The sequence below is a fragment of the Coenobita brevimanus genome, chromosome 79, assembly GCF_032717465.1.
Source record: "Coenobita brevimanus isolate Jiangsu-jjx chromosome 79, ASM3271746v2, whole genome shotgun sequence".
Lineage (NCBI taxonomy): Eukaryota > Metazoa > Arthropoda > Malacostraca > Decapoda > Coenobitidae > Coenobita > Coenobita brevimanus.
Genome location: NC_137032.1, coordinates 9,712,554 through 9,740,134, shown reverse-complemented (window position 1 = coordinate 9,740,134; position 27,581 = coordinate 9,712,554). Strand labels below are relative to the sequence as shown.

General features: G+C 43.4%; 2 protein-coding genes across 2 annotated transcripts; one reads left to right on the top strand and one right to left on the bottom strand.

Moving 5' to 3' along the window:
- Positions 1-118: 118 nt before the first annotated feature.
- Positions 119-7,005, bottom strand: LOC145408931 (uncharacterized). Its single transcript, XM_080279511.1, has 3 exons — positions 6,933-7,005; positions 1,984-2,033; positions 119-480 (listed from the first exon to the last, which is right to left on the bottom strand). Exons 1-3 carry the CDS (start codon positions 6,959-6,961, stop codon positions 119-121), a joined length of 441 nt encoding a protein of 146 aa, XP_080135637.1. The 5' UTR covers positions 6,962-7,005.
- A 9,138-nt stretch (positions 7,006-16,143) lies between these two features.
- LOC145409019 (zinc finger BED domain-containing protein 5-like) lies at positions 16,144-27,091 on the top strand. The gene is made up of 3 exons (XM_080279588.1): positions 16,144-17,695; positions 24,889-25,094; positions 26,981-27,091. Exons 1-3 carry the CDS (start codon positions 16,144-16,146, stop codon positions 27,089-27,091), a joined length of 1,869 nt encoding a protein of 622 aa, XP_080135714.1.
- Positions 27,092-27,581: the final 490 nt, after the last annotated feature.

Here is a 27,581-nt window from a genome sequence, read left to right as displayed (position 1 = left end):
CATCAGTAATATACTAAAAGATAGAGAAGTGTACTGTGCGGAATGAACCAATAAGGAATCGGTGATAAGACGACTCTTGCACCAGTATGACTGCGATCTGGGGCGAGGCATCCACAGATTACAGTCCAATCTCATGGCGACAGGGGCAGGGTGGCACGAGGCAGGGGACAGGTGTGCAGGGTGTCGGCGTCGTTGGGATGGGGATACAGGGGCAGGGAGCTCGGATGCACTGGACTTGTATGCAGGGTGGATCCGGGAGACAGGGGCAGGGTGGGACGAGGCAGGGTGCAGGCTTACAGGGTTTTGGTGTCTCCGGATCAGGGAGGCAGGGGCAGGGTGGGACGAGGCAGGGTACGGGCCTACAGGGCTTCAGTAAAGGCAGGTCAGGGGAGGTCAGCTCGGTGTCATCAGGGGGTGTGATCGGCGTGCCCGGAGGGCCGTCACAGGGGCATGGCGATGTTACACACTGGCATGGTACGTCTGGTGGGGAAGATAATATTACAGTATTAGGGGGCACTTCTCCATAGCTGCATGATCCACTATGGGGCGCGTCTCCATAGCAGTCAAATAAATAAAGCGATGCTGTCTGCTATTATTAATTAGTTTATCGCCTGTGCATTGTATCTGTCTTGCTCCATATAACACTGTCTACTGTCACATTCTTCTCGTTTACCGCCTGTCTTGCACCTGCCCTAGCCTGTATTCTACTATCTACCACTATCTTGTTTTCACCATCGTGCCCTGTATCTGTTCTGCCATCCATATCACTGTCTACTGCCACTGCCTTCTGCTTCACCATCTATGCCTCGTATCTGTACTACCCTTGATACGACTGTCTAATACCACTACCTTCTGTTTCACTGTCTGTCTGCCCACCACTATCTTTTGTTCCACTGTCTGTCTGCCCACCATACCACTATCTTTTGTTTCACTGTCTGCCCACCATACCACTACCTTTTGTTTCACTGTCTGTCTGCCCACCATATCACTATTTTTTTTCACTGTCTGTCTGTCCACCATACCACTACCTTTTGTTTCACTGTCTGTCTACCCACCATACCAGTAACTTCTGTTTCACTGTCTGTCTACCCACCATACCAGTAACTTCTGTTTCACTGTCTGTCTGCCCACCATATCACTATTTTTTTTTCACTGTCTGTCTGCCTACCTCACTGTCCTGTTTCACTGTCTGTCTACCCACCATACCAGTAACTTCTGTTTCACTGTCTGTCTACCCACCATACCAGTAACTTCTGTTTCACTGTCTGCCCACCATACCACTATCTTCTGTTTCACTGTCTATGTCTTGTGTCTGTCCCGCCTTCCTCCTGTATCTGTCCCGCCTTCCTCCAAACCCCCTCATGACTTCACTCTTTGAGGCAGGGATGTATGGTATGCTCTCTTCACTTCAACTTGGCCCAGGCTTTTGTCCTTTTATTGCTAATATCATGTAGCCAGCCTCATAATCTAGTATTAATCTTTTGCTCTAGATCAACTTTCAAGATGAAAAGATGGCAATTTTAGGCCAACTTGGCGTAAAAGGAGCATAGTTATGTCAATGATGAAGTGATTGGAGCCGAAGTACCCCTGTGGTAGAGTGGCCGCCTCCCAATCTGTCCTCAATCTGGGGGCGGTATTCGTAGTGCCTTTTGAGATTTCGTAATACATTTTCTTAGCGACTGACTGCACATCACGCCTCTCTCTCTCTCTCTCTATATATATATATATAGGTATATATATATATATATATATATATATATATATATATAAACGTCTGTGAAGCTTTAAAGCTGTAATATGGAAAGTAAATCACTAAGAAAAGGGAGCTACAAAACCTTAAACCTAAGCCATGGCAGACGCTTAATGTTGATGTTGGAAGCACTGTACTGTATGTTTTTTGATAGGTTTTAACACACACACACACACACACACACACACACACACACACACACACACACACACACACACGCCAGTGCCGCTCACCTGTCGTTTCCTTCTGCGGTGATGTCTCCACCATGACCACCGCCACCACCCTGAGAAAGAAATTTTGATAGAATACAAGGAGAGAATCTTGTGTGTGTGTGTGTGTGTGTGTGTGTGTGTGTGTGTCCAACAACCAAACAAAAAACTTCATTATCCTCTTCACTACAGTAACAATTTCTGAATTATATTTACTCCTTCATCACACGTTTTACATCTCTTAAGAGATACATTTCACTCTCCGCAATTAAATGCACAGCGCTAGTCACAAGGAAGTGCAATGGAAAGGATGTACCGCTGTATTTCATGTATATTAACCCAAACATCTCTGATCACAACGAAGTGCTATGGAAAAAGATCCACGTAGTAATGTAATATCAACACAAAAACACAACTAGTCACGAGGAAGTGCTATCTAAAGGATGAAGACCCACAACATTGTCTTCATCCACCATTCAGGTACGGGAAATAAGCTGCAAAACGACAATAATCTCACACTATAGTTCATTCATTTTAACTGAGCGGGGATTATCGTCCTTTTGTAGCCTGAACCCCGTAGCTCAGTGGCAGAATGTAACAAAACTAATGCTCAGCAACTTTCCCATAGAACTTCTTCGTGACTAGCACCGTACTCTAGTGTTAATCTCTTGTTACAGTCCGATATTGGAGAGAGAGAGAGAGAGAGAGAGAGAGAGAGAGAGAGAGAGAGAGAGAGAGAGAGAGAGAGAGAGCAATTTTACGCCTACAGTCCGTTTAACTAGGTGTAAATCGGCTGTCACTCCACCTTGAACTGTAACGATAGAAAATAGAATGCAATGCTAATCACGAGGAAGTGCTATGGAAAGGATGTAGAGCTGTAGTATCGTCTATTTCTGGGACTAAGCTACAGGAAATTAGCTGCAAAAAACGAAAATCTGGGCCAGGTTGATGAGAAAGGAGTGTAGTTGTGGCAGTCATGCAGCTACAAAGAATCAGTCTTGCTTGTTAAAGAATTATATACCGGTAGTTAATGAAAGAAAAGCATTCGGGAGGCAAATACTAATCACCCACCACAATATACTGTTGGCTACGTCCAAGACACTGGCCATATCTTGACACCCGGAAGATTTCATGTTGATAACTCAAGCCGTTCATGAGATATAATGGTGCTAAAGGCGGGAGATAAAAACTAGTTGACCTTTAGCAGCCATTTTGGTGACCTTAACCTTGACCCCGAGTGCCCATTTTCGAACTCTGCCAAAATTTTGGCCATATCTTGATACCCTGAAGGTATCATGTTGATAGTTCAAGTTGTTCACGAAATATAATGGGAACACACACACACACACACACACACACACACACACACACACACACACACACACACACACACACCGACAAACAGTGGCAGGCAAAAACATTATCACTCCGCCTTCTAAAGGCGAGCGATAACAATCCGAGGAGAGAAGAATGGTAAAAGTATATGTGGTCATACGTCATGGGACGCTTGGCCGCGGTGCTTATCTTCGTAGCACAAGCCTTTGAGCCTGTGTTGGGTTATTCACCCAGTATCCTGGGATACAAGACGACTGCATCATCCACGTCACCACAATTACCTCCTCTGGTCTTACCTTTGGCACTCATTTTACCAACCAGCCCACAAAGACACCTGAGTCGAGTGACACCAGCTGCCCGCACCAGGATTCGAACCCTCGCCCTATCGGACCAGCAGCTTCACAGCAGCAAAGCTGACCACTCAGCCACCGCGGCGGTAAATGAGAAAGACATTTTGAAAAAGATGAAAATGCCAGTGGTTGGAGTGAAAGATGCCAAGGATAAAACTAAAAATTGTGAGGATGGAACCGACAAAGTACTGAGGTTACGATAAAAGAGGATGAGGTTAGGAACAAAAACCCTGAGGTTAGGTCAGACAAATTCTGGCAAGGACAGAAAAGTACTGACGCCATGATCGAAAACTGTCAAGGGAAGGATCGAAAATGACAAAATTAAAACCAAAAATTGCCGAGATCGTGGCCGACAAATGCTGCCGTTAAGATAAAATACCGCTAACGTTAGGACTGAAAATGCCAAGGATGGGACTAAAGACTACCAAGGTTAGGACCGAAGGATGTCGGGATTATGACTGGTATATAGACTGAAGAATTACAAAGCTAGAACCGCAAAATGCCAAGGTTAGAACAGCAAAATGCCAAGGTCAGGGCCGGAAAATGCCAAGATCATGACAGAAAAATGCCAGATCAGGATTGAAAATTGCTATGGTTAGGAACGAAAATGCTAGGGTTAAGACCGAAAAATTGTAAGGTTAGGGCCGAAAAATGATAAGACCGAGAAATGGTAAGGTTAGGGCCAAAAATGATGAGGTTAAGACTAAAAGACGTCATGATTAAAACCAAAGGATGCCAAGGTTAGGACCAAAAGATGCCAAGGTTAGGACCAAAGGATGCCAAGGTTAGGACCGAAGGATGCCAAGGTTAGGACCAAAGGATGCCAAGGTTAGGACCAAAGGTTGCCAAAGTTAGGACCAAAGGTTGCTAAGGTTAGGATCAAAGGTTGCCAAGGTTAGGACCGAAGGATGCCAAGGCTAGGACCGAAGGATGCCAAGGTTAGGACCGAAGGATGCCAAGGTTAGGACCAAAGGATGCCAAGGTTAGGACCAAAGGATGCCAAGGTTAGGACCAAAGGATGCCAAGGTTAGAGGAAGTATTCTGTGTGGCTTTGGGTGACCTCGTAGCACTTTTGTATGTTACTGATTTAACTTAGGTTGACACTGAAGCGATTTAGAAACCATACAAAAGAATGTCAAGGTGTGAGGCGTGAGGCGGAAAAGAAATAGCTGAAGAAGAGAGGCCACGAAGCCTCCAATGCCACACTGAATACGGCTCAAGACCGAAGAACGCTAAGGTTAGGAATGAAGCATGCCAAGGTTAGGACCAAAGAAAGCTGTCAGGTTAAGACCAAGGGACATGTCTTCCTGGAACTGGTCAGGGACCTTATTTATCATAATTTTTATGATTTTTCACAAGTACCACTCACGCCTGTCCAAATTACTCACAGTCGTGAAAAGTTCCTGGGTGGTATTCGTCAACGCTCTCAGAGAATCTCACAGTGTGATTAGGAGCACACAAGTGAGAGTGAGTGTGTGAAAACATGCTACCGTTTGCAAAAGTGTTTTGACTATATGACCAGTTCGCCTTGTCGGACTGCTACTTTTCAGAAATATTGAGTTATAAATACAAATAAACATTAATATGCGTACAGTAACCTATAAATCCATATTTCGACAATTATCCGTGTTTATTATCAAATATAAAAGTTGTTGGAGTTGGCGGTTGCGTCTTTTTGGTTTCTTTTTTAGGCAGCTTTAGACAGCTGAGGACAACCTATTATATTCTTTGTAACAATTTCTGGTCTCTTGTGAATATAAAAACTGTGCTTGAAATAGGTAAAGATAACATTTACTGGTGGTGATGATAGTGGAAGAGAAATTTAGAATTAATCCTCGAAATTCGCGGACCTTAGGGGGTCGAGACTTGGGTTGTGCACTTTACATCACTCATTCCAACTCTCACTCAGAAAATACTCGCACACTGGCTGTGTGTGTGTGTGTGTGTGTGTGTGTGTGTGTGTGTGTGCGCGCGCGAGCATACATGAATAACATTTGTGGTAATTCATTTATTCCTGAGTATGCAGTGTTGTCACCAGCACTGCATTGCTGCATTTCCCAGCAGCTAATAATCTCAGTGCCACTTTTGTCTGCAGTTACAGCCCCCTTCACTCAAAGCAGTTGTCATTCACTTTCGCACACAGTCATATGAATGGAGTCAGTATGATCCAGTCTAAACATTTCTTGCGTTTACCACCATCGTACGCAACAGCGATAAGTCTGCAAGGGCAAAAAAAGTACGGATGACGGATTCGAAGTTGTTGCTGCTCGGCTTCTTGCTTTCTCGTCTAGCGCTTGCGAAAAACTGTTAAATCCTTTTAACAGCTACCCACCACTCCCAACTAAGCCCCCGAGATATAAAAAGTCACAGGGCTCGTGAGGTTTCATAATAGCTCTTAGAATTTCTTGCAATTTAATGAACTCTTATAAAGATCTGAGTAATGATAAGGACTTAAGAGCTTCGATGAATACCGGTGTCATATGCACGGAGTGAATTTATGCTGGAAGTTACCGTTCGCTTCTCTATTAAGCCTAAATTAACCTAACCTAACCAAACCTAAGCTAACCTGAACCTAACCTTATCCTCGATCAACCTAACCTAAATAAACCAAAACTAAACTAATCTTAATTCAAGAAATGACTCATTTCACAATCTGCTTGTAACATAAATATCTTTATTTACATATATCCATATATCGACCTATAGTTACCTACAGGTCGATAAGACATCCAACTATCTTCCTGACACATGTATTTCATACAGTGTTGTTGATAAATGGCACAAAATTTGAGATAACATGCGGATACTTTCAAAACAAAAACTAAACGGCCACTCGGCGCATGCGCACTGAGCGGATCGGTAACTTTCAGCATAAGTCGCTCCGTGCATACGACACCGGGCCAGGTTTTATTTTTGCTACTCAGATTTCCATATATTTTTCCCCCCGTATTCGCAGTTTCCACCCCTCTGAACCCCACACATTCCCTGATCTTCAACACCCTCTCCACATGTAATTCCGGGAAGGGTCAAGATTGCTGAATTATAGGTATATTAGACGTCTCTCCAACTATAAAACAATTAATATCAATAACTAATCAACACTGCCAAACTCTGGAAAAATAGATAAAAACAAATAAATAAAACTAAAACTAGGAAATTATTCTAACGAGATTTCGGCCCTTAATATCCAATTGAAATACGGTAATAAATATATGCAAAGTTAAATAACAAACAAATAAAAAACACAAAGCTTGCTAGGCTGTAACAGATTTTAGACTATATACTTACACCAGCAAGATATACAGCACAGGCTTCATGATGCACCTCCACCTGCGACATGTAAACAACTGAGTCCCGACACCTGCTTAGAGCTTGCTTTGTTATATACCTTCTTCGCCCATATGTTGCCAGGGTTGGACATTTTTCTTAACACAAAAGCTAACTGTTTTAACACAGGGGAATACAAAATATAATTATACATTTTTCAATACACGTGCCACTGAAAATCAAACACTTTAATAATGTATAGAGAAAAAACAAGGTTTTTATTCTAAGTCACGAATTGTTACAACTGGCAACGAGCGAGGAACCTCACCCGGGGAGGAATTCACAAACATACTTACGATCACTGTCGTAACTAAGATGTTTTATTGCAGGAAGGACAAGGGGCGGAGGAAGACACTGCACTCTACCTTCCTCGTCCTTGCTACGAAAACCAGTCACAGTTACGACGTGAAATCGATCGTAAGACTCATTGTTAATCCGAGTTCTAAAGTAAGAAAGAACATGGTGATTTGGAATTCCAGACACGAGCAGAGCGTTACCTCTATCAACTCCACTGTTTATTAGGGGAGAGGGACGCCTTCACGTGGTGGCAGCGATGTAACCAGGGGAATCTGCTGCCTAGCTATACAAATGTCCCTCAATTTCCTTCCTGTCCCCCGAAAGGAGGATGATGGACGACCAAAGTACGGCAACTTTAGTCTTTCGTCCACCGGGTTCACGTCTCAGATGAACCCGGGGTTACAACAACTACTACTACTACAACTGCTATTCCTACCATCACCACCACAACCACTCCTACCACTATTTCTACTACTAGTACTTCTACTACAACCATAACCACTATGTCCATTACTGCAACAACAACAGCAACCACAAGAACAACAACAACTACTACTACTACTACTACTGCTGCTGCTGCTGCTGTTGCTGCTACTACAACCATAACTACTACTCACACTACTACTGCTGCTACTATACTACTATTGCAGCAATAAAAATCACCACCATCACTATTACAACCATTGCGACAACATTAGCAACAACTACAACTACTATCACTCTTTGCCGACCTATGACAAAAATGACAAGAAAATTAAGTTATAATACCAAGCCTGTGGAAATCAAATCGCGGAAGGGCTTCAGAGTGGCATCGTGGAATGTGGGTAGTTTGAAGGGTGGGGCGGGGGAAGTGGTAGAGACTATGAGTAGAAGGCGGGTGGATGTTGGTGGAGTATGGAAAGTCAGGTTCAGGGGAGGGTCAGCTATAATGATTGCCTGGCGGGACTCAGGTATAAACTGTATTGGTATCGAAGTGTAGATGGATATGGTGGTGCGGGTGTGCTGGTTGAGGAGAAATGGGTGGAATATGTCATGAACGTACAGTATGGAAAGTGGATGAAAGGGTTATATCAGCGAGAATATTGTTTGGTTAACTCAAGATTTCAGTTATATCAGTCATGTCCCACAAGCTGGCTTGGATGATGCTGAAGAGATAGATTCTGGAAGAATAGATTCGTGTGGTTAGTGGTATGGGGGATGGTGAGATTGTAGTTTTGGGTGAGTATCTAAATAGTAATGTGGGTGAAGCAGTTCAAGGATATGAAAGGGTACATGGGGGAATGGGTATACGATACGAGGAATGCGGGGTGGGAAGGATACTCGAATTTGGGAAATCATTGTACATAATTGTGTGCAACACGCATTTTAGGAAATGAGAGAGTAGGTTGATTACATATGAGTCAGGGGGAAATAGTAGCCAGATATACTATATACTCGTCAGGACGGCTGATAGAAGGTTGGTGAAGGATGTTAAAATTATAGGGAGCGAAGAATGTGTGCAGCAGCACAGATTACTGATGTGACATGGTACTTAAGGATAGGGTGGTGAAGAAGAGGGCCTATGCACCCAGGAGGAATATATGAAAGTTGAAAAACGAAACAGTAAGGAATGCCTTGTATAACGAGATGAGTAGAGCGATGACTGAAAAGGGAGCTGTTAAGAGAAGTGTTAATGAACAACTCAGAGCTCTCAAGAACAATTTCTTGAGAGCTCTCAAGAATAATCTCTTGAGAGTTACTGATTCAGTGTGTGGATGGTGAAGTGGACCTCCAAGACATAAGGTAACATGGTAATGAGATGAGGGTATAAAAACTGGAGTTATGGAGAAAAGAAGAGTGGATGTGTAGAAGCCGGAATTATGGAGAAAAGAACATTTTTCCTGGGAAAGGAAAATGGGTGGTAACAGAGAGTATTACTTGGTTGTAAAGCATAGGATTAGAAAGGAGGTATACAGGGTAAAATCTGACTCCAATGATTTTTTGCTAGTTAACTTAAATGGCACTGGAAGAAAGAATATAATATTTAGGATGGCAAATCAGATGAGGAGGGGAAACAGGGATATCATAAGTGGGCAGTGTGTGAAAAATGATGAAAGAAAAGTAGTGGTGAACAGTGAGGATATTAAAGACGCCTGGAGAGAGCATTATTATCCGTTACTGAATGAGGAGCTTGACTTGAACAGGGAAGGTTTGGAGTCAGCGGATCCAGCATTTGGCCTTTGGCCTTTGATTGATGCTGCTACTGTGAGCAGGGCAAAAGGCAGGATGCAGTTGGGAAGGGTTGCAGGTGTGTCTGAATTGATTGCTGCAGTGTTGAAGTCTTCAGGAGGTATAGGAGTGGATTTAGTTACTTGTTTTATAAACACGATTACATATGAGTGTGTTGTCCCAGATGACAGGCTGAAGAGTGTGACTGTAAATGGGTATAAGGGGAAGAATGATGCCCCTGAAAGAGGAAATTACAGAGGCATAAAACTTTTGATCCAGGTAATGAAAGTAATGGAGAGAGTCCTAGAAGGTATGATTGGTGAAAAAGGTAATACTGACAATATAAATTTTGGGTTTATGCCAGGCAAAGGGACCACTAATGCCATAATCACTGTCCGACAGCTCCAGGAACATATATAGGAAAGAAAAGGGAGTTGTACTTTGTTTTTGCTCATTTCTAGGTCTTTGATTCCTTAAGCCCCAGTCACACTGCAGGTACGACTTGCCGCAAACCTGAAAATCGCGAAACCAGTCCCCGACCACAGAGGTCTTCGAGCAGTTGTGCCACCAATTGGCTACCGGTGGTCGTCCAGTGTCCGTCCAGCGTCCATCCAGTGGGCAGCCGAACGGCGACCATAGCCAGGTACACACAGGTCAGGACAACAATGGGTGGCCGGCAGGTTGTCAGCAGGCCGCCGACAAACAGCGGCTGGTCCGCGTCCTGTCGCAGTTTAGGCTGCGACCACTAGACCGACACTGGCTGCAGATTGGCCGGCGGCTGGTCTCAGTCCAGCTCACCACCTGTCGCTCGACCAATCGCCGGCTGGACGGCGGCCAGACTTCAGCCACCATCCCGGACAGGAGGCTTGTGGACAGCGGCCGCCGTAGTCCAGTCGACGCCTTGACGGAGTGTGGACAGCTACTGCACAGAGCGGGCAGCGACCAGCCTCCTTCAAGATGGCAGCCACCTCTTAAAAATCAAGTGTTGCCGATCAGTCGCAGTCTGTAAGCTGGCCAGACTCAGTCCAGCCGCCCACCGGGCGGCTTCCGTGCTACGACATCGGTGGTTGAGGGGAGGTTTTTCGTGCAGCACGAAGAATCTCGCGACGATTTTTTGGTCGCCATGGTGGCCTGCGGCTAGACCGAGACATATGAAGACTGGTCGTAAACCTCACCAAAACCACCCATGACTTGCAGGTCGCAGGTGGTTTGTGACAAGTCGTACTTGCAGTGTGACTGGGGCCTTAGGGAGGTGGTGAAGTGGGCAATGAGAGCGCTTGGGATCGAGGAGTGACTGGTTAGAGTGATTATGGTTATGTGTGTCGGTGCTCGCACCCAGGTGAGCATGAATGGAGATTTGAGTGATAAGTTTTCAGTGAATGTTGGCGTACTGTACATCAGGAGTCAGACTTGAGCCCTCTTTTGTTTGTCACGGTACTTGCAGCTCTCTCACGGGACTACAGAAATGGACTCCCATGGGAAATGATGTATGCTGATGACTTGGTGTTGGCTGCAGAGAATAAAGGGGGGACGGAGGAAAGATTTAGGAAATGGAGAGTCGAAATGGGGCACAAGGGTTTGAGAGTAAATGTGGGTAAGACAAAAGTGATGATATCTAGGGCTGGTGGCGGTACTATAAAAGCAGAGGGAGCGTGGGCAGGTTTGGTTTGCCACAAGGGCGTGGTATTAAAGATAAACTGAGAAATAATGTTGATTTCGTGTGTGCGTTATGCTCCACTGAGCATGTACAGATTGTCAGACGTAAAAGGATTGCACTTACTGGAGTGTCTGATGAGTGTGTGGAGATTTTTTTTTTTTTTTTTTCGGCCTATCAACCATTGGGGCCGAAGCCCCTGGTTATTAAGGCCATATATATATATATATATATATATATATATATATATATATATATATATACAAACATATATATATACATACATACACACACACACACGATTCTATGCATACATACAGACACACTTTCATGCATACGTACATATATATATAATAATTCTAATCTTATTTAATTTTTTTATTTTTTTTATTTTTTCTTGGTTTTATATTTTTTATACCTTATATTATAAAGTAAAACTAATCTAAAGACCCTAAAATTAATCACCTAACAGACAAATCGCTAACCTATACTAAATCCTACAGAGACAAATAGCTAGACCTACACTAATGGTAAAAATACCTCGACTAACAGAACACCATCGACTGCAGATATGTAATGCCTTTCTACATTACATACCTGCACTCATCACCTGGTAACTGTCAGTCGAGGCACAACCTAATATAGGGGACATCAATATATGAAAGGGAACCAGACGAGTCAGGAACATTTCCATATACGTCAGCTGTCGTCCCTAATTAGAATAACTTAAGCAAGATAATATAATGTATTTACATAATTTGTACAGAAAGTGAAGAACCTCGCCCAGCAGACCACCATCGACTGCAAGTGCCCAATACCTTCCTATATTGCACACTTGCACTCATCAGTTGGTGACTGTCAGGCGAGGAACTTGGCTTAATGTAGGGGACATCAATATTAGAAATAGATCGGTGGGAGGAGGAACTATTTAAAATATGTCAGCTGTCAACCCTAATTAATATTACAATATATACATATTTACTCTTCATAAAAACCATAACCACACAGTAAAAAAGTCACATCACTCTGATCAGTCCGGTCTCTCTCAAGAAAGCCATCAATTTATCAGTCATAACAATGTCCCCATCACCCAGGATGGTGGAAAGGGTGAAGGGGACGTCTACTGCGCCGCAGTAATTTATAAGTGAAGCACGTCCACGAATAAATCGCCGACAGCGCAGGATGATATGACTGATAGATAACACCGCATTACAGATGTCACAGTGCGGCGGGAAGCGTCTTTCCATATATGGTTTTATGTGGGTTAAAATGGTGGCATTAAACCGTAACCGTGCCAACACTTTTTCTTCTAGGCGACTGGGACGGTTGGCAGTGTCCCAGTCGCCCAGATACGGCTTACAAGTTGGAATATTTAGTCTGGTCCACTGACCTTGCCACAGAAGATTTATTGATTTCTTTCCGAGAGAGATACTCGACCGTAGATCACGAGGAACGTCCCAAGTCTCCTCGAGTTCTACAGCCGACTTTGCAAGTAAGTCAGCCTGCTCATTGCCGTAGATACGACAATGACCAGGCACCCAGATCAGCGTGAATGACTTGTTGCATGAATGCAACTTATTAACGATGCGGCCCTGGATCTCGTGAGAGTCTGTAGTACAAGATGCAATTGGCTGAAGGGCTGATTTTGAATCTGAAAATATGACAAATGAGTCATGCCTAGAATTGAGAGCATAGTCTATCGCTTTGTCAATAGCAAAGAGTTCTGAAGTAAACACAGATGTATGAGTCGGCAACCGATACCTGAGGGCACATTCAGTTGACCACACACTTGCACCCACACATTCACTCGACTTGGAGCCGTCGGTGTACAATTGATGGGACCCCAAGTGATGAACAATGATGTTACGAAACAAGTGGTGGACCTCCGCCTCCGGCGCCTTGGCCTTTGGTGCTGGGAGCCATGTAACATCGACTGTAAAGCCGGGTGGCTCCCAAGGCGCTATATTTTTAAGCACCAACTTGTCACAGTCGCTGGAGTCCACATCAAGCTCCTGAGTCAGTAAGTGGAGGCGAGCGGCAAGTGGCCGACGCACCCCCCGCAGAAGGTGGTGGTATTGACGCAGGGGGGTACAGGCCACATTGCCGATATTGCTTTTCCTTAATGTCCTTACGCCGTAGGACAAGGCCAGGTGGTCTCGGCGAATACGGAGGGGAGGCACATTCGCCTCCACTTCCATACGAGCCACACGGGTACACCGTACAGCTCCAAGACACATTCGCAAGCATTTATTCTGCAACACATCCAATCCTTTCAGCGTGGCATCAGATGCCGAGCCATACACCTGTGCGCCATAGTCTAGCTTTGATCGAATAAGGGACTTATACACCATTAATAAAGATTTTCTGTCGGCACCCCATGTAGTACCTGCTAGGTACTTGAGGACATTTAACGGTTTATCACAACGAGCAAGCAAAGTATTAACATGAAGTTTAAAATTCATTCTACGATCAAAATGTAATCCTAAAAATTTTACAGAATTTTGAAAAGGTACCGCCTGATTATCCAAAGTTAAGCACAAATTAGGTACGTTACGATTAGTGAAGACTATAGCGGCACACTTACGGATGGAAAACTTAAATCCCCACTGCAAGGCCCATTGGTGGACGGAGTCAAGGGCTGCTTGAATCCGCCCAGCCGAAAATTGTGCATTACGGGAAGAGTGCCATATTGCACAATCGTCAGCGTAGAGCGAGTATTTAAGATTCCTTGGGATGGGAGCTGATGACAGAATATCATTGATCATAATACTAAATAAAGTAGGACTAAGCACACTTCCCTGCAGCACCCCGTTTTCCTGGATAAATACATCCGATGTTACGTTACGGGGCAATTTGACAGAGAAAGTCCTGTCCCTTAAGAAATTTGAAATAAAAATAGGCAAATTTCCTCTTAAACCATAAGCATAGAGATTCATTAGTATACCGTGTCGCCATGTCATGTCATAGGCTTTATGGATGTCCAAGAACACCCCTATCATGAATTCTTTATTGGCAAATGCCTCTTCAATACAATGCTCCAAATTCATTAAATGATCTAGTGAACTTCTGTATATACGGAAGCCACATTGTTGATCATTTAACAAATTCTTTGACTCTAAAACAAAAAGAAGCCTATTGTTAACCATACGTTCCATGACCTTACATAGACAAGAAATCAACACAATAGGACGAAATGAAGTGGGATTCATAAGACGACCAGCCTCTCTGGGTATCGGTATGACGTGCGCAAAGTGCCATGAGTTTGGGAACGTTCGAGACGCCCAAATCTCATTGTACAATGCTAACATCTTAATCAGGTTGTCCTGATTAAGATGCTGGATCATACCGTACGTGATGGTGTCTGGTCCAGGGCTGGTGTCTTTACAGGATTTAAGGGCAAGGAGCAGTTCATCTAGCATAAACTCTTGGTTGTATGGGGAGTCTACGTCTTCTGTGGCAAAATCTAATATCTGTAGCTCAGCCATGCGTTTATGATGTTGAAAACGCGGATCATAATTGGCTGAGCTACTTACATGAGAAAAACTCCTGGCGAGGATGTTAGCAACGTCCACGGGCTCGTCATAGATGTTATTATTAACCTGAAGGGTGGTGATTGGAAAATATGGGCCTTTATTATTTAATATTCTTATAGTGGACCAGACTTTACGTAATGGTGTTGTACGAGTCACCGTGGACACAAAGGACCGCCAGGAGTCACGTTTGGCCCTTCTTATTATTCTCCTTGCCTCAGCCCGTGCCTGTTTGTATGCAATAAAGTTTTCCTCAGTGGGCTGACTATCAAAAATCCTGTATCTCCTATTGCGTTTTCTTAATGCTTGTCGGCAATCCGGCGTCCACCAATGTGCTCTATGCTTCGCATGAACTGTAGAAGTCTTGGGAATAGCAGCCTCAGCTGCGTGTAATATGGAAGTAGTTATATTTTCGACCTTAACATCCATGGTCTCCCCAGATATATCTAAATTGGCGATCCTTGAGAAGGATCCCCAATCTGCTTTCTTATAGTTAAATTTTGGAGATGGAGGGTCTGAAATGATGTCGCGTGTATAAGAAAGACAGATGGGTAAATGATCACTTCCCAAGGAGTCGTCGTAAGGGTCCCATGAGAGATCTTGATGTATACCAGGGGAGGCCAAAGATAAGTCAATGGCCGAAAAGTTACCAGTACGATCATCTACACGAGTCGCTCTACCATCGTTCAGAAGACAGAGGTTGGACTGTAGTATTAGGTCGGCTACTTGCTCCCCACGACCATCAATCCTCAAGCTACCCCATTGATAGTGATGGGCGTTAAAATCGCCCAACACTAACTTATTCCCAGGGAGATGTTCCACTAGTGCAGTGGTTCCCAACTGGTGGTCCATGGTGACTTTTTGGGTTGTCCACAGGATGTCCACTGTATTTGGTAACAAACTGAAAATGACTATATAATTTTGAATTTACTGAAAACTCAGAGCGAACAATTTAATCAAAATAAAAAAAGGGCCATTCATTTTATAATATTATTCCTATTTAAGAAATGTATTGGCAGCCTTTAAGTTGTGTTAGAATTATTGTTAATTCATTTATATTCGATGTGTTGTTCATTGTGGCGTTTGAGTGACATGGTGTGAGTTCATTGCGGAGGTGACAGGCCATCCTGTTGATTCCTGTCAGCTGCCGCGCTGTGGCCACTAGCCAGACACCAGTAGCAACCGAACAGCTGAGATGATTAGTTGTATCATTCGTTCTGCGCTGTTTAACAGGTCTGGTGTAATTTGATTTCGTTTTTTTCTGCAAAATGTAGTTTTTTTTTATGAAGCAGGGAGGAAGTGTGAACAGAGTGAAATATTTCTGGTCAATTGTTATGCTGCGTGCTGTGTTATGCTGGTTTATGCTGTTTACGGCACATGGTGTTACATTACTGACTTCATCTTACGTTTTATCGTTAGTATTGCCAAACTCAACGTGTAAATTATATTTCCTTGCACTGCCCACAGATCTGAATAAATAGCAATGGCGGGGAGGACTGTCAGGCGCAAGTATTCAGAGGACTACATTAAATTCGGCTTCACTTGTCAAGAAAAAGATGGCATGGAATTACCACAGTGTGTTATTTGCTTCAAAGTCTTGGGGAATGAGTCACTGAAGCCAGCTAAGCTTAAGCTCCATCTCGAAAAGTGTCACCCCAGTTTGTTGCAAAAGGATAAAGATTATTTTGAGCGGCAGTTATCAGCTCTCAAGCGGCAGCACCTTGACTCATCAGGTACATTCTATGAAAAGACCTCCAATGCAGTGCGAGCTTCCTACATTGTAGCATACAAAGTTGCACAGGCCAAGAAGCCTCATACAATTGTAGAGCAACTTGTGCTACCTTGTGCAAAAGAAATGGTGAGACTTGTTGTCGGTGGGGACGCAGCACGGAAGCTAAATGATATATCTGTATCTAATAACACTGTATCGAGACGGATAGATGATATCTCACAAAACATCAGTGAACAAGTTGTGGATGAAATAAAGAAATCTCCATTGTTTCCCATACAGTTGGATGAATCAACTGATGTCTCATTGTCCTCTCAGCTAATGGTGTTTGCACGATACATGGTTGATGGGGACGTCAAAGAAGAATTTCTCTTTTGTAAGACTCTTGACACCACCACAAGGGCTCAGGATGTGTTAGAAGTTGTTGACAATTTCTTCGACGCAAATGGTCTGGATTGGAAAAATTTGGTGGGTGTTACCATTGATGGTGCACCTGCAATGCTAGGCTCAAGATCAGGCTTCCAAGCGTTGGTGAAGCAGCGTGCTCCATTGGTAAGTGCTATTCATTGCTTCATTCACAGAGAGGCATTAGCGTCAAAAACACTGCCGGATCACCTGAACGCCATTTTCAAAGGATTAGTGAAGGTGGTTAATTACATCAAATCATCAGCAGTGAACACCAGGCTGTTCAGAAAATTATGTGAGGACATGGGTTCCGACTTTGAGGTGTTGTTGTTATACACTTCTGTACGGTGGTTGTCAGCAGGGAACGTACTCAACAGAATTTTTGAACTAAGAGAAGAACTGACTTTCTTTCTCCAGTCTCAAGGGAAAGAGGATTTAAGAAATATGCTAACACAGTCAGAATTAGAACTTGCATACCTTGCTGATATTTTTGGAATCTTGAACAAACTGAATCTTCAGCTGCAAGAGAAATGTGCAAATCTGTTCTCTCACCAAGGCATCATCAGGGCTTTTCTTGAGAAACTAGAACTCTGGATCGGACGAGTCGCAAGTGACAATTTGGTTCAGTTTCCATGTGTGGATGCCGTGCTCGGGGAAAAGAAAGGCATTCAGATGCAAATTCTCGAGCATTTACGAAAGCTGCGGGATGAATTTCAGCATTACTTTCCAGAGGTGGACATGACAAGGGATGAGTTATCTTTCATCAGGAATCCATTCACAAGCGATGTTCACAGTGTTCCAGAGGATCTGCAGGAGGAATTTTTGGAGCTGAAAAATGATTTGGCGGCTCAAGATATGTACCAACGATCTACCATGGAAAAATTTTGGGCCAGCATGATTGGTACTTACCCAAATCTGTCATCACATGCACTCAGATATCTTTTGCCATTTGCATCAACTTACATGTGTGAGAGTGGGTTTTCATGTCTGCTGCACATTAAGTCGAAACAGAGGAATCGTCTTGCAGTGGAAAGCGATATTCGTTGTGCATTATCAAGTACCGCTCCTAATATTGAAAAGTTTGTGAGTGAGAAAAGAATCCAAAAGTCTGGTTGCAAGTAAAAATGAATGAATTTAATTTGAAAGGAAAGTGTTTATTAGTTGTATACTCCTGCATAATTTGAAAATTCTGTTTGTTAGAAATAAATTTTAGGGCAAAATGTTACACAACTATTCTATTTCCAGGAAATTATGTTTTTAAGAAATATTAAAATGTTAGCTGGCTAATTATTTTGTATAATTTCTCGAAATTATTTTGAATAAATGTATTTCAAACAAAAATGCTTGTTGTGTATACTTCTTTATACTTAACCAAAAATGAAATGGTCCACAACATTTTTCTTATTGGGTTGGTGGTCCATGGCCTGAAACAAGTTGGGAACCACTGCACTAGTGAATTTAAAGCATCACTATCAATGGGGCCATGTGGAGGACAGTACAGAGAGCAAATAGACAGATACGTGTTATTAAATTTTACTCTGCACGCGACCGCTTCCAGAGTAGAATTTAGAATCACTTCCGTTTGTGGGTGTGATTTGTGTGTGTATATGGCTACTCCGTGACCTTCATATCTTCTATACGAGTGGTAGTGTTTGAACTGTGGAGGATCAGGGTGATCCTCCAGGCGCGTCTCCTGTAAACAAACAACGTCTGGCCTGTGTATAGAAAGCAAGATTGCTATATTGTGTAACTTATTCCCAATACCACTACAATTCCACTGTAGTATAGTGAAAGCGACGGTTTAAGATTTTCGTTGGGGGCCAGTGTGCTTTGTCTTTTTTTGTCGCCCGCCAGCAGGCGAGCGACTACCGGGGGACCTATCCCAGTGCTTGTTCATGGAAACCTCCATATTGTCGTCAATTACGAGGTTCCCTGACTCCCCCGAGGAAGAGCTAACCTTCCTCTCCCTCGCTGGAGTGGGAACTGGAAGAACATGAGGACGAGACTGTTTTGTGAGGGTGGTCATGTTACTTTTAGTAGACTTGTCAGGCTTCGTTTTAGGCCGTACTGATGGAGAGGCAGCAGCAGCCTGAGAATCAGTTGAAGCCTTAGGGATGTTAGTGAGAGAGTTGGAGCGGACAGGAGGTCGAGATGGAGATGTACTGTGAGTGGCAATAGGGAGAAGGACAGGATCAGTCTGCGTCTCTACAGAGCACATCACAGGACGGGACATTACCGCCGAAGCATAGGACCTATTCGGCGTGGGAGTTGCATGCAACTCCTTCACCCTTTTCCTAGCTTCATAGTAGGAAATGCCCTCCGTTGCCTTCACTGTGCAGACCTCCTTCTCCTCCTTCCACTTGGGACAATCCCTAGAGGAAGTGGAGTGAGCGCCCTTGCAGTGGAAGCAACAGACCGTCTCAGATGTGCAGTGTTCCGCATCATGACCCTGGCTTGCACACTTGCCACACACTGGCTGGGAAGCCCGACAAGTCTTTGAACCATGCCCATACATCTGGCATTTCAAGCAACGGAAAGGGTTGGGAATATATGGCCGCACATGAACAATTTCATAACCAATTTTTACTTGGCTAGGCAGTGACACTTTACCGAAAGTCAAAACAATGGTTGCTGTCTTCGTCTTGACACCTTCCGAATATCTTGTTATGAAGTGGGCATCGATTACATCTTGCTGAGCAAGTTCCTCTTTGATCTCTTCCTCACTCTTCACCATGAGGTCCCTGCAAGTGATGACACCCTTGCAGGAATTCATGGAAGTTGGGATCTTGGCTTCGACATCATAAATATGAAACTTGCGCAGCTTCAGCAAGTCCTTAACCTGGGAAGAATTGCAGATCTTTACAAGGAGGTCTCCGTTCACAAGTTTTTTGACTTGTTCCACCTCCCCAGCACAGCCATCAATAACCTTCTTAATCATAAAGGGATTGAGACTGCTCAAGGGAGTGGAACCTAGAGCATGCATGGTGACAAACTCCTCATTTTTTACCTCGACGTCACGAGGCAAACGAGTCTGGGGCCGTTCTGTCTGGGGGCTGTCTGTCCGTGTAGTAGTCGGGGGTCGGTCAGGACTACCTCCCCCCCTGAGGGGGAGGAGGCAGTAGGGGCGTCCTGCATAGTAACCACTCCCCCCTAGTCGGGGAAGTGGGAAGAAGGAGAGAAAACGATCAAGGGACAAACAACCGGGGACCACACACCTAAGTCTGAGGTTGCCCTCTCAAACCACTCCAGGGAGGCCCGACCGTGTTTATTCACGCCCCAGAGCGATCAGTGGGGGGGACCCTCCGTGGGCGATAAGCAAAGGTAAACTCAGGAAATAGATACAAAAACCTATTGTATCTCTAACAGGGAGGGGAGGAAAATGAGAACTAACTAATCCTAACTTTATTTAGAAAACGCCCTAGTGGCGGAAAAGCAAAATCTATGCCGGTGAGGCAGCCCAATAGCTAGAGGAGAGCTCAGGAAACACGTCTGTTCTCTCCGCAACCATACATAAAAGTCCGTGTGGAGAAGGTTTGTTATTTGGGGACATGTTATGTGATGGTGGTGGGATTGGGGCAAGCTCTGTGGCTACGATATGGAGTGACTGGAAGAAGTTCAGGGAGCTGTTGTCTCTCCTGACATTGAGAGGGCTCTCCCTCCGTGCTAAGGGATCTTTGTGTGCGCCATGTGTTAGGAGTGTAATACTGTACGATAGTGATATCTGGACAGTAAAGAAAGAGGATATTCGTAGGCTCAAACGTACAGGAATGATAATGATTCGATGGATGAGTAGTGCGTCCTTGAATGAGAGATCTGGGGGGGCTAGGATTACGATTGAGGAGTTGAGAGGAAAGGTGGAACTGGAATGTATTGGTGTTATGATGAGAAGGTGTAGATTGAGATGGGTTGGGCATGTTTAGGGAATGGAAGATGACAATCGAGTGCCAGAGGTGAGAAGTGTGAACATTGGGGTAGGGTCGTGAAAGGCAGACCGAAAAAGCCCTGGGAATAGGTCTCTTACGGATAAAGGACTGAATAAGGAGGCTGCCATAGATGGAGTAGCGTGGAAAGTCGCCATTAGGTGACCAAAGCCGACGCATGCAAGCATGTTGACGCATTATGATCGATACGATATGATACCAGCACCATCATCAGTACTACTACTACTAACACTATATTAATAATTATTACTACTACTACTTTCACCATTACCGCAACCAGCACCAATACCATTGCCAATACTCCTCCTCCTCCTCTTTCTCCTCCTCCTCCTCCTCCTCCTCCTCCTCCTCCTACTACTACTACTACTACTACAACTACTACCACTACTACTACTACTACTACTACTACTACATTCCGTCCATCGTCGGGATAACTCAAGTATTCTGTTCCAGCCAATACCAATGATTGTGTTAATCATAAAGTGCATAACTGGAAACAAAAACTGGCATTATGAGGCCTCTAAAACCTTCTAACGATCGGCACAACTCTAGCATTCTGTTCCATCTCACGTCAAAAACTATACTCTCCTACACTCTCACACAGTGGCTTACAAAAGGGAGGGAGGGGGCCATGCGGCCGGGCCTCCCCCTTGTGCAATATATATATATATATATATATATATATATATATATATATATATATATATATATATATATATATATATATATATATATATATATATATGAAATAACAATTTATTAAATTAAGTATATTAAATATATAAACATTAAAATAATACTTTCTCAAATTACTTAAATTCCCCCTGCCTACATATGCCGACAACAAAAAGTTTTAAAATCCAGCTTAAATGAAGCATACCTGAATAAACTGCCTCTGTATTATACTCAGTGGTATCTCAAAAATGGCAGTTTTTTTTATTTTATCCACAGGTTGCTCTGAGAACTGCTCATCAGCTTAATTTGTTTCAACTGAATTATAAGCAAGAAAAATATGTTGGATATGTCTTGTCTTTAACTGTTTGTAATTGAGACTAATACAGTGATTAAATAATCATATTTTTTTTAATGATATTGCTATTAGTTTATTACAGCTGTAAAGTTCTTTAATCGAAATGTGAGCGTTTGAATTTTAGTAATATAAGGTTATTGGAAAGACTGAATCATAACTCAGTGGCGCAGAGTACTTAAAAATTACTTTTGAATATGCTATATTTATGTCGTATACCCATTCCATATGGCCTCAAAATTATCATAAAATTGGCCAAAATGCAAAATTTTCTCGGCGAGAGGGGGCTTATAGCATCCCCCCCACCGAACTCCCCAGCTGTACGGGCTCGCTGCGCTCGCCAAAGTCATTGGCTGCACAGTTGAAATAATATATATATTTTAATATTTTTATATATATTTATATATATATATATATATATATATATATCATTTTAAATATATTTTTATATATATATATATATAAAGGCCCTCCCTTTTTCATCATTCTGGGTACGCCACTGCTCTCATATTTAGGTATTATCTAACATTTTACTTTAATCTAAAGCCAGACGGTTTTATTAATGTGCGAGTGTATATTGGAGGCTGATTTATATTGATACTATGGCACTATAAACCACTTGAAGGTCGGAATATCTAGTATTTGGTCCCAGCTAACACAAACTTAATTCAGCCTTTGTGTGAACAGTAAGAAAATGTTAAATTATATCTGAGTAGAAAAATATTCAGGTACATCTAAGGAAAGCAGGAAAATGTTAATTGATACCTGAGAACAATAGGAAAATGTTCACTTCTACTTGAGAACAGAGGGAAAATGTTCTTATTTCTGAGGAGAGTAGGAGAATCTCCACTTATATCTAAGGACAGCTGTAAAATGTTCATTTTTAAATTAAAATATGGTGCTGGTCGCGAAGAAGTCCTAATATACTGGTCCCACTATACATATACCATTTACTAAATAAAAATTGTTACGAAGCTTGATTGGTAGATAAGATTGTGCTGGAGAATTCCCGATGATTCTCGTATTTCGGTTACGTGTCAGAGTTCCCAGTTAGCCTGCTGTTTGTGAGCTTAGCCTAGTTATTTTGTATGTTGTACGTTAATTTTTGTGCTCGTTTTCTCTATAATGTTTTGTTTATCTGACTGTTAAATTATATACAATCCTATATTATGCAATGTGAGAAATCTCAGGATATTTTTGATGTCTCAGAGTTGGCAACTGTTGCTTTCCCGAGAATGTAGTAGAAACTTCTAGTACATGTGAAGCTTATATAAGGATGGGGAAGAGACTGGAGCAGTTCAGTCAGTTTCAGTTCAGACTGAGTGTAGTTCAGTGTCAGTGCAGTGTCAGTGCTGTTTGTGAAGATTGTGTATCTCCAGTACTTGTGAAAACAGTGAAGTGTAGTTGGCAAGCATTAAGTGTAATTGCAGTTAGTAAAGACTGTGTATCTCCGGTACTTGTGAACAGTGAAGTGAAGTTGGCAAGCATTAAGAGTAATTATTTGGAAAATAAAGACCGTGAACTTATGATGCCAGTGTTTATTTACAATACCTGTGCTGCTGTGTTGTTATACACTGAAAGGCTGCCTCTAGAAAGAACAACTCACTGGGCTATGTCCTTCCAATATTGATCTACTGCTGTTTGAGCATGTGGCATTGTGGGACAGGGACATAACAGTGGTGCCAGGAATCTGGATCATAAAATGCTGCAGTGAGTTTAACCTTCGACATGGAGGCAGAAGGTGTACAGACATGAGGCCAAGCAAGGCAAGAGGAGGCATTTCTAGCTGCAGTCATGAAGGTATTGCAAGCACAAAGTGTACAACTACAAATACAATTACGGGCACAGAATGAAGGACAGAAAGAACTCAAAGGACATTTTTTTTTTATGTGTCCGACTGCGGGCATAGCCTTCACAGCCTGCTCTAAAGGCCAGTGGTCCTCCTACATACCATAAATCTCTACATCTCACCACTTTGGCGCTAACATCCACCGTCCATATTGAATACATGCTAGGGCTGTCTCATACAGGACTGGTGTATTAGTAGTAGCAGGGATATTTTTACTACATGTCAGCGGGTTATATGATATATCAGTAAAGTCTGCTTTTATGAATTCAAATCCTGAAACTTTTCCCTGCCCCAGCGGGGATTTGAAACTGGGTCCATTAGAACTGCAGGCCACCTCTCTACCGAATGAGCCACCGCCTCCTTACAGGCACAAAATGAAGAAATAAAAAAACAATTGCAAGCACAGAGGGAACAGCTTCAAGAGGCATTACAGGAGCAACAGAGGGAATTACAACTGAGGATGCAAGGACAGCTGGATGCTTTCATGGGGGAAATAAGGAAGAGCAACAACATTTGAAGGAGGAAGTATACACTGACCTATGGTAACAGAAGTATGAGGTAAGTAATAATGTGACACAATGCAAACAGCATGTAGACGGCCAGATGAAGACAATGAGTGAGGGAATTGTGATGGAGTGCAGACAGCATGTAGATACCCAGTTGAAGCATGTAGTTGACCATGTGAGGATAATTAGTGAGGAAATTGAGGCTGTAGAGAAATACTGCATTGCTGAGCCTCTGACTAGTGTACAGGGAGCATATGAAAAAGATTAGACAGTGTATGGTGAATCTTGATGGATCCCAAGCATCTAAAGGTAGCATTACAGGGTTGAATAATCAGAATGCAGAAGTCTTAAGTCCTGGACTTAATTATGATGCCCCAGTTTTCAGGCTCAAAACCAGTGAAGTGCATGGCTATAATGGTGATCCAATTAAAAAGAAATCTCAGCAATATGATGACAAAGTATCTTGGGAAGCTTATCGTGTGCAGTTTGAGTTGCTTGCAGATCAGAATGGTTGGGATAATAGGCAGAAGGCAGCGCAGCTTGCTACAAGCCGCAAGGGTGCTGCAATGGAAATTCTTTGCCAAATGTCAGTGGACAATAGGAACAGTTGTCAGTCCCTAGGAGAAGTGCTGGAGTGCAGATATAGGACCATGTACCAGACTGAGGTTTACAGATCAAGATTCCGTAGCCGTGTATAGTCTCGAGGCAAATTCCTACAACAGCTTGCTCATGACCTGGAGAGTATGACATATAAGGCATACCCTGGAGCAGCACCTAACCTGTTGGCAATTCTTCTATGGGACCAGTTCATCGATGCCCTTGATAGTGCAGAGGTGAAAGTGCAAGTGATGCAGGCACAACCCAGAAGCACGCAAGAAGCACTGGCCAGGGCTCTAAAATTTAAGTCCTACATCAGGTCCAGTACATCCACTTTTCAGGCCAGTCGTTATGCAGGATTCAAGGCAAGAAAGGGACAGGTATGTGAAGCGGAAAAATTTGAAGGAAGTTGCTGATACTGAGAAAAGCCAGGATATAGAAAATAGGACTGCTACAAGTGGAAAAGGGAATGGGAGAAGATTAGAGGAAGTTGCTGGTACTATGAGACGCCAGGACATCAGAAAGTGGACTTCAACAAGTGGAAGAGAGAACAGAAGATCAGAGGAGGTTGCTGGTTCTGCAAGAAGCCAGGACACAAGAAGGTGGATTGTTACAAATGAAAGAAGGAGCAAGAACAGAACAGTGCAAGGAAATCCATGATTGCAACAAACGGGTACTGGACATGTGGTGAGGTGGAACACTTTAGCTATGACTGTCCAAAGGAGATTGACGGCAAGAAGAAGGCTGCAGAAGATGAGAAGGATGAGAGTAAATTAGTAAAGGCTGGTGACAAGAGGCAACAACCACCCAGTTTTTTCCAAGAAGCCCCACCACTGAGGAAATGCAAGAGAACCTTGATAGTGTGCGAGAAGACGGAAGAACAGACGGCAAGTAGTGTAGTAAGAATGGGAATGTTAAAAAGAAATGCCACCGTACTGGAGTGACAGGGCCAGTGTCAGATGAAGAAGACTTGAAGAGAATGCAGATGGCGGATACAGATTTACAACTGCTAGAGTGGCTGCAGTGGAGTACAGTGCGACCATCCTGGGAAGAGGTTTCTGGGTTTAGCCCTGTGACTAAGAGCTACTGAAGTCAATGGGACCTTCTTCGTTTGAACAACGGACTATTGGAGCGTCAGTGGGAGACACCAGAGGGCCTCAGCAAGTAGTGGCAACTGGCCGTTCCGAAGAAAATGAGGTCCGAGATCTTAGATGAGTCTCATAACCAGATCACTAATGGGCACCTAGGAGTGAAGAAAACTCTAAGTCGGCTGCAGCAGAGGTTCTACTGGACTGGCATGCACCAGGACGCTGAGGAATGGTGTCAGGCCTGTGATGTACGTTGTGCGAAGAAGGGACCCAAGAAACGTGGTTGTGCCCCTCTCCAGCTGCACCAAGTGGGTGCACCAATGGAGAGAGTCACGGTGGACATTGCTGGACTTCTGCCACTCACTGAAAGAGGAAACTGGTATATATATGTTGCCATGGACTACTTCACGAAGTGGCTAGAAGTATACGCCATCCCTGATCAAGAGGCTGTGACTGATGCTCAGTTGTTGGTTGATCAGTTCTTCAGTCGTTTTCAGATGCCACAAGAGCTACATTCAGACCAGGGTAGAAACTTCAAGTCTGCTGTGTTCTGTGAGTGCTGCAAGTTACTGGGGATCAAGAAGACCAGGACGACCCCACTAAGGCCACAGTCAGATGGGACGGTGGAGAAATTCAACTGTACCCTGGGACAAAAGCTGACAAAATACTCTGTAGAGACAAACAGAATGGGACCAGAAATTACCTGCATAGCTGATGGCAAATCAGTCTGCATACCATGAATCTGCTGGCAACACCTCTGCAAAACTGATGCTGGGCCATGAGTTACAGGCATTTACACATTGACCTGTTAATGGAAACACCACCTGGTGATGAGCTGCCTGTAGACACTTCCAGCTATGCAAAGCACCTTCAGGAAAGGCTGGCTGAGGTAGATCATCAATTGCGAGAAGCTCTAAAATTTTGGGGTGAAGTGAAAGTGCAAGTATGATGCCACGGCAAATTAGGTGAACTTCAAGGGTGGTGGCAAAGTTTTGTTATACAATCCTCAGTGGAAGAAGGGACAGCCACTGAAGCGGAAGAAGAGACAATCACCGAAGCTGCAGGGCCCGTGGGACAGGCCTTACACTGTGTTGGACCGCCTATCAGATGTAACGTAAGGGATTTGGGGAGGCAGGAAGTCTCCCCCAAAAGTGGTACATGTGATTCGTCTGTGACAGTACCATGGGCCAGGACAGTACAGCTGGGATGTCTTTCCTGCAGCTGAGGATGCTGAGCAGTACCAAGGAGCTGAAGTGCAAGAGGATAGCGACAGTTCCTCGAGGGAATAAGTGAATCAGGAAGAGAACCAAGATATTCCGGGAGAGTGGACTATGTGGAAGAGCAGGGATGTTGTAGGAAGCGGCACAGGAGAGGACTTTATAAGCTGAAGGATTATTTTGTGTATAATTAGATGTTTTATTAGGATTAAGGATTATGTTTGTATATACTGTGTAGTTTTGTTGGGATGACAAAGGACTAGGGAGGGGGTAGTGTCATAAAGCTGGATTGGTAGTTACATTGTGTTGGAGAATTCCTGGCGATTCTCGTAGTTCAGCTACGTGTCAGAGTTGCCAGTTAGTCTGCTGTTAGTGAGCGTAGTTATTTTGTAAGCTGTACATTAATTTTTGTTCTTTTTTATGTATAATGTTTTATTTAAGTGATTGTTAAATTATGCAATCTTATATCAGTTTGTATACTAAATGATTTACAGGAGAGTGTTATGTAATGTAGGAAAACTCTGGATATTTTGGATGTCTCCGAGTTGGCAACTGTTGCTTT

Bases quoted from the DNA above. Each gene is read 5' to 3' on its own strand.
- LOC145408931 (XM_080279511.1), bottom strand. From the start codon at position 6,961: ATGAAGCCTGTGCTGTATATCTTGCTGGT. The intron at 2,034-6,932 runs GTAAGTATATAG...TTTCTTTCTCAG, and splicing joins GTGCTGTATATCTTGCTGGT to GGTGGTGGCGGTGGTCATGG. The intron at 481-1,983 runs GTGAGCGGCACT...CTTCCCCACCAG, and splicing joins ACCGCAGAAGGAAACGACAG to ACGTACCATGCCAGTGTGTA.
- LOC145409019 (XM_080279588.1), top strand. From the start codon at position 16,144: ATGGCGGGGAGGACTGTCAGGCGCAAGTATTCAGAGGACTACATTAAA. The intron at 17,696-24,888 runs GTACTTACCCAA...ACCCTGGAGCAG, and splicing joins ATTTTGGGCCAGCATGATTG to CACCTAACCTGTTGGCAATT. The intron at 25,095-26,980 runs GTATGTGAAGCG...CGTCTGTGACAG, and splicing joins TCAAGGCAAGAAAGGGACAG to TACCATGGGCCAGGACAGTA.